Below are 8032 nucleotides of genomic sequence, written 5' to 3' on the forward strand. Positions count from 1 at the left end.
ATGCTTTGATTTCATCTTCAAAAATAATTTTCATCGAGCTCAATTGACTAATTATGTTAAACTCATTTATATGTACAACAACATATCCATCTTCAGACATTTCTAGACTGAATAGTCTCTGCATCAATACACATTGTTCATAGCCGACGATTTTTCGTACATATTCAACAATGCCTTCAGTAGGTCTGACGACGTCTTCCTTTGATGATGTTGGATGCCACGTTTATGGACAGCGTGAACTGAATCAACCCTAAGGCCTGATTGTAACACCTCAAAAGTGAAGGAAAGCCACCTATGCAAGACCCAAAAGTTTAAGCAAGGAAAGGGGTCTTAGTAAGTCATTTTTATACCCTAATAAGTAATCTTAAGGACTTAAAAGACATTTGGAGAAGGATGGGGAATGAAAGCGTAAGCGAAAGGGACGTAAAGGTCATTTATCCAATTATCAAGGATCTTTCTAGATTTTTGATTCCTTATCTAGAAGGAATTTCAAGATGCTCAAGAAGGGAAAAAAGACCAACAAGGAATGAAGAATTTTTAGGAAAATTATGGTTTTTTCAAAAAAATAATAAAATATTTGGAAAGTGGCAAATTACCATAATACCCTTGAAGTTAAGGATAATTACGGATTTGCCATTCTGCTAAAAAAAATCAAAACCTTCACAGTACCTTCTGCACAAAATCCTTCGAATCTCGACTCTCAACCGTTGGATCTCCTCCAAACTTGGATATACTTTAGAACACTCACGAATCATCACATCCAACGGCTAGGATTCAAAACAAAAGTCGGTGAGGCTCTAATCAGAGTAGATATTTCTGACGTATTTTCTAGAAAATCCAATCGACAATTCACGACGATTCTGGAGCTCCCAATGTCAGTTTAAGTTTCCTCTATAAATTCTAAAGTTGGGGCAATCGTTTGGAATAAGAATCGAGCAAGGTCGAGCTCCCAGTCGTTGGCAATAAGTGTTTAGATTTTTTGTCTCCTACTCTCGCGTTTCTTCCAAATTCGAGAGCAATTCTCCACCATTTCCTTTGAAACTTGTTCCTATAGCTTCTAAACAAGATTACCCACAAGTTCTATGAAGGAATAGAGTCCTGAAAATGCCTAGGAACCATTTTCCCAAATCCCATCCGCCATTAGAGAGCTTCAAGGAAAACTCAAAATTCCAATCCGAGGATATACAAGTATTCTTCGAGCAAGGATGACCCCAATAGATTTCTTCACCTCCAAGGAATGTTTCCATAGAAGACCACGAGAAGAAATAACTTTAGGAACGTTCCCAATTGAAGAAAATTTGTTTGGTGTTCAAATTGGGGGCAAGTGTCGAATTCCTATCTACGGTCTCTTTTCCTTCAAATTAAGGATTCCTTTAGCTTCATAGGAAGAATTTGAGTAACTTTGCTAAATGAATCGAGAGTTGAAACGTCGTAGAACAAGATACCCAAGAGATCGAAAATCGGAGGTGTCGGGTAACTTGCAGACCGAGAGTGGTTTCTCAAAATTAAGATCTCACACTCAAAGTTGTTCCTCCAAACCAATTTCTTTATATTAGGGGATAATAAGGAAGAGGTTTCCTGAAGAAATCGAGCCTGAAAACCCCTAGACTCGGCTACCCAATAAGAAATCCTTTGTTTTTACTCCAACGAGAAAATCATATTTTGGAAGCAAATATCTTAGGCTACGATCCATGAAAAGGTACGAAATCAATCCCTAGCTCTTCCTTGTAACACCCTCTTTAAGGTTCATGAAGGAATGGAGGGGAGAAACGACGTGATAGGAGCTGGGGAGGGCAAGTTACAAACGGCGGCCTGAATGGTCGCGCGCGTCTTCTTCCCATCTGGAGGAAGAAGACGAGGACATGGCCAGTTCAGTGGAACCGACCATGTCAACCCAAAACTCAACCTTCCCTCGGTTTTTCTCAATTTTAATTCCTTCTAGACCGGTTCTCATAAAAAACCTTATGGTTCCAGAAACTAGACACAATAAGGAGTCTGTGAAAGGAAACTTGAGGTAATTCCAGTACGGGAAGCTCAAGAATGGAGGTCCCAAACGTTGACAACGAGGTAAGTAGCCACCTTGGACTTTTTGTTAAGAAATACTTGTAGGAATCGTTTGGATTATCATATGAACCATAAACCAAGTATGAACTAGGGTTAGATGAAATAAAAACTCAAAGAACCGCGAGTTAAGACCCTAAACCGATCAAATTACTCGGAACTCTGCTGCCTATAAAATTGTAATGCGGAGCATACTATAGTATGTTGAGGCTATATACGAAGTTGGGTAGTCATTGGATAAGGATAAGTAGGTAAACCAAGAAATAGTGCAAAATGACCATAATGCCCTTAAGGATATCTACCTATAGTTCATGACCTAGATGACCTCCAAATGTTATGAAACCCTGAAGTAGATCTTATTTTATGATGCTTGATGATTTGGTGAAGTTTGAAAGGCATTGAAACGTGTTAAGTAGCAAAATCAAGAATTAGGGATGAAATGACCAAAATGCCCCTAGGACTACTTATGAGATTTCAAGGTCATACGTGCTCTAAATGAATTGCTACTTCTTATAAGGTCGATTATGAAGGACATGAAGATAAGTTTGAGGTTTCAAGTTGATTGGAGTAAGTTTGGAACCTAAACCAAGTTAGAATCCAAGAAACACCTAAAGGAAACACCACAAGACTTTAGCTTCTAGAACCCTCTAAAGAACTCCTTGCGAATCTATGACCTTCTAAAACAACTTACACTAATATGGGTTCATATGGTTACAAATACAAGTTACAACTTATGTCTCAAGAAATTAAGGACCTTAGAAACTTACAAGATTAAGAACCAAGAACAACAACACACAAGCTTTACAACTACCTAAGTAAGAAGAATGCTATGTACCACTCAAGGACGAGGGACCAAGGTCCCCAAACTCAGAAACAAAAACTCAAGAATGCTAGATAATACTCTAATCATGTCCAAGGTGACCCATGACCTCCCACCAAGCGGTGCCCAAAAATTCCTCTTCTAGGTGGGATGCCCTGCACCATGTTTCTTTTGCAGAATGTCATGTCTCAAGTTTTCCTCATCTAGAAGAGATGTCCTACAGAGTTGCAGGATGTCATGTTCAAGTATGCACCTAGCAAGTGACCTTTATGGTCTATCAGGAGGAGTAGTCTAAGGTCACGAAGGAACAAAAAGAGAGTAAGTTACCTTAGCCACGAATCAAGAACCTCCTAAGACCTCCCACGGTACAACATGCTTATGACTCAGACTACGCTGCTTGGAACGCATGAAGCCTTGAGCGTAGGTTAAGTAGATTGTATTATAGGGCAAGCCCTTGATGCAGTATTAAGACTACATCGCTTGGAACGTCAGAAGTCTTGGATGTAGGTTTTCAGACTATGCCGCTTGGAATGCATGAAGCCTTGGGCATAGGTTAAGCAGACTGTATTATAAGGCAAATCCTTGATGCAGTATTAAGACTACATCGCTTGGAACATAAGAAGCCTTGGATGTAGGTTTTCAGACTATGCCGCTTGGAACGCATGAAGTCTTGGGCATAGGTTAAGCAGACCGTATCGAAGAGCAAGCCTTAAGATGCAATAAGACTACGTCGCTTGGAACGCATGAAGCCTTGGACGTAGGTTAAGACAGTGTCGCTTGGAATGCATGAAGCCTTGGACACAGGATTGTCAGGTGCATGTCTAGTGTCGTAAATCCTAGGGGGAGAGTCTTGAAGAACGAATCAAGAACAGAACAAGAACCAAGAAAGTACCAAGAATAAGAGAAAGATCCAGGACTAGAACAAGGATCAAGATCCTAGTTCTAAGGACAAGAACCAGGAACCAAAAATCATAGTACTAAGGCTCTTAAATGAAAACCAAAGTTTTAGGATCCAAGGACCAAGGTCCTCAAGAAAGATCAAGATAAGAACTCAAGTCAAGAACAATAATTAAAGGAACCTAAGTACTTATAACAAGAACAAGATTAAGAACGAGCAAGAACAAATAATGCGTACCCTAGCATATCAAGGACACGATTAAGAGCCTACAAGTAGGCTACTTACTGAGTCTTGTACTCATTTCTTATTCTCCATTTTTTTTCCAGGTAATAAGAAGCTGGTCGAGATCAGGAGTAGACTCTGGAGCAAGTGCCATAGACTAACCTCACCAATCGTCCTCAACCCTTTTGTTTTAAAATGTTTTGCGTCTGTTCCTTATTCTGTTTTTTAATTATTATGTTGTATTTTAAATTACTAATGTGCGCACACTATTTTGGTATAATGTAAATTATACCAAAATGAACCCAAAGTAATAGGAGAGAGAAACTACAAGGAGAAATATTGGCTAAAAAATTTATATTGATGACTTGAAGTATACACCAAGAGAGAATAGAGAGAATGAAAAAAAAAACATATTGAAGTTATCGACTAAAAAGAGTATATTTGCATTATGTATAAATATTTACCATACATATATTTATCTGTGGTAGATTTTTAATACAAATAGTTAGTTGGCTCCATATTTCAACAATATTGTCATGACTCTCGACGAAAAATCAGAAATTGATTCATCATTCGTCATGAACAAAGTTTCAAAATCACGTCTTAAAGATTATAAAATATTATGGCATTTTGAATCTCTTTGAAACTTCTTATGTAGAATTGATCATGCTTGTTTTGATGTGATTGCTGCTCCAATTCGTGAAAAAATAGTCTCATGAATTGGTCGCTGAATAATCAATAGAGCCTTCACATCATTTTTTTTGGTTTCGCCTTTCCTTCTCTTCTATTGTGGGTTCTAATATATTAACAAACACCATGCTCTACCAAGTCTCATAGCTCGTGATCTGAGTAAGGTCTTCATTTTCATGATCCATCATTCATATTTTCTCACCATTAAAAATTGGTTTGAGCAGTGCAATAGAATAAAAACTAGCTACAACCATTTTTCGTTCCATAAAAAAAAAAAAAAAAAAAACAACAATCACTTGATAAAAACTTTCTCTAGGAAAAAAAATATTAAGAAAGATATGAGAGATATAATAGGATTAAAGCTGCAAATGTATTCACTATAGAAAAGTATATACGCTGCTACCAAACGTGCTAAAAACTTTGAATCATATCTCAATACCTTTCACAATTAAAAAATAGAATTCCATGGTGTAGTTAAGGTGTTCTTAGATGTTTAGGGTAAAAAAGAAAAAGAATATAAAAAAACTACCAATAAAGAAAAATTAGGACCTCTCTCCCACAATCCTCAAATGGATAAAAAAAAGTACCAAGAACTTGTGTAGTTCTATATATCATGAAGAAGACAAGGCCGTTGTGTTATCGTGAAACATTTGAAATATTTAAGAGCTAAAATGTAACATTTCAAACGAAGCTGGAAACTTTATTCATAATTTAGCCCAAATATGTATTTTTCAAGCCATGCATATCACTGCTTATCATTTTATTTTTATTACAAAGCAAATGCAATGATCCTTTGCTAATGGCTGTCAATTTCATCAACCAATTGTTCAACACTTGACAAGGCATGAAATTCTGCTATAAATCTTTCCATGGCTTGATCAGGCAAGCACAGAGGCACCATAATTAACTTTTCTCCATTTTTATTCATGAAAGGTATACAAAAGCTTAACGTTCCAGGAGTTGTTCCAAGCCATCCTGTTGTAAGTCCTCCAAAAATGGCCTTTCCCCATCCGAAGTCCACCTCTTCAAACCCAACTCTCCTTAGGTCTGATATAATGAATGAACCAGCTTCAGTGTAATGGGGTCGTCCTTTAATTACCATAAGATCCACGAAAGACTTCACGTACTCCTCCGTCATCTTAGCCTTAGCCTTCCTAATCAACTCTACAGCATAACCTAGTGGGTTCCCACAAAGTTTTGCGGCGGTGGTGGGTTCTGCAGGGAAAACCAATGCATTATGTGAATGTTTGATTAATCCACCACACCCAAATGGTGGTGAGAGTTCTCTTATTTATAATCATTTACAGAATACAGAAATAAGGGAAATTACAAATAATAAGGAAATAGCGATAAAAGGAAAGAATAATAAATGAATATAATATATTTGCATTTAGTAAAAGAGAAAATATGGTAACCCGTAATGTAAGGCAAATATCTAGATATTTGCCTTAATGAACGGTCAACTATCCTTAACACATTACCATAATATCCTATCGGTAAAGAGCTGATCCTGGAACGTAGGTTCATGGGGCAAAGAAAGCGCACTTCCTCCTCTGGGCTAAGTCGAAGGGCTATGGTACGAAGGCGCCAAACATAGGCTGCAATGAGTTCGAAGGTGGAACAGTGGCGGAGGTGGATGGGTAAAGTATGACGAAGGGCGGTGATTTGGAGGGGACTAAAGAAAATGAAGCGGTGGGCCATGTTGTCGATTGGGATGAGGGTGCCCTCGGTGACTACAACTTGGTCGTACTCATGATGGTGACAAGTGACTCTCGGAGGGTCTCTTGCATTTAAGAGAGCTCTTTGCCATATTGGAAAAATAGATGGAGCAAAAGCTCCACGAGCTATCTCTGCTACAGCCTTCATGAATTGGACAAGGCCGAAACCGTCAGCCATTGTATGGTTGAGACGAATAGCAAAAATGAAACCACCACACTTAAGTCGTGTCACCTACAAGATCAATAAAGATATGTAGTTTTGAATCTCGTTAGGAGAAGAACTACTATATTAATCTCGAATTTTAGTTTTATACTTTCAAATCTCTAATTTTAATCTATATACCTGAACGAGCAATAATGGAGAATCGATGATTCTATCAGAGTTTGGAACGTTGTATATTACATCCTCAAACCATGAAGAGGAAAATTGAAGAGCATCGCCAAGTTGTTCCAAGGTTACATCAGCATCTGCTTCAATGAACAAGATTCCTTCGCCTGTACATTCTACAAAGAGCTTACTTCCGGGCCCTTCTCTCAATCTTCCTGCAAAAGGATAATAAAACACCAACGTCTTTGCAATTGCTTCCTTTATTACCTTCACTGGGTCTCTCTCCTCTAAACTTGGATTATGTTCATAGAAGTTCAGAATTGGATTAAGAAATCTGAAGCTTTCTTGATCATCCATATCAGATAGTTGTTGAAACTCATGAGTTGTAGGGTTTATCGGAGCAATCAATTCTGGTTCTGATCTTCGTATTTTGAAGGTAAAGTCAATGGTCGGCATGATTGTTGAGTGAAATGATAAGAATTGATATTGGGAGTTGCGGTATTTAAAAAGAGACATGTTGTAATAACACGAGTTTTGTTTTATATTTTATAATTGGTTGGATTTAATAATAAATATGCATTTGAGAGATGTAATTTTAAAATGCTTTTAGATTCTTTGAATTAAAAAGTGTAAATTCAATTAAGATGAGTAGATAAAGTAGTTATTACTATCAAAAATGGTTTGCATATGTAAAAATTTAAGAACAATATTATTAATTTGCAATAATTAAACCTCCATTATAAAAATTGGTCCCTTCCTTTATGTCTTTATTATTGAAAAATTAGAAGATTTTTTTCTCATTAATGAACACTTATGACTTTTGGTTAGTTGAATATTTTAGATAGTAGCTTGTGTCGTATTTAAACGTTGCGAACATTAATGAATATCGTATTTTTAGTCAATTTATGCATGAACCAAGAAAACCATATTGAGAGGCAACTCTTCAGATTCTGAGATACATAAAAAGTACTTTTGGTCATGGACTTGTACTACCACTTAAGATTACAAGCATATTCAGATTCTTACTATGGTGGTCGAACTTGGTCTATTTCTGGATTCTGCATATTCGAAAATTCAATTATTTCTGGGAAATCTAAAAAGCAAATCAATGTGTCTAGATCATTAGTAGAAGTAGCTGAGTATTGAGCTATCACAAATACTTGTTTAGAATTAGTTTGGTTAAGATATGAAATAGATTGCCAAATAGTTCGAGAAAAGTTACAAACTGGAATCATCCAACCATATTATGTTTCGACTAAAATGCAATTGAAAATTTTGAAAAAGACAAGTTGAGC

The 8032-nt window shown here is 36.9% G+C and overlaps 1 protein-coding gene across 1 annotated transcript; it reads right to left on the reverse strand.

Moving 5' to 3' along the window:
* Positions 1 to 5393: 5393 nt before the first annotated feature.
* Positions 5394 to 7223, reverse strand: LOC111484240 (benzyl alcohol O-benzoyltransferase-like). Its single transcript, XM_023130760.1, has 3 exons — positions 6753 to 7223; positions 6168 to 6641; positions 5394 to 5925 (listed from the first exon to the last, which is right to left on the reverse strand). The coding sequence occupies exons 1-3, from the start codon at positions 7191 to 7193 to the stop codon at positions 5488 to 5490; spliced, it is 1353 nt and encodes a 450-aa protein (XP_022986528.1). The 5' UTR covers positions 7194 to 7223; the 3' UTR covers positions 5394 to 5487.
* Between the last annotated feature and the right edge of the window lie 809 nt (positions 7224 to 8032).

The sequence above is a fragment of the Cucurbita maxima genome, unplaced genomic scaffold, assembly GCF_002738345.1.
Source record: "Cucurbita maxima cultivar Rimu unplaced genomic scaffold, Cmax_1.0 Cma_Scf00009, whole genome shotgun sequence".
Lineage (NCBI taxonomy): Eukaryota > Viridiplantae > Streptophyta > Magnoliopsida > Cucurbitales > Cucurbitaceae > Cucurbita > Cucurbita maxima.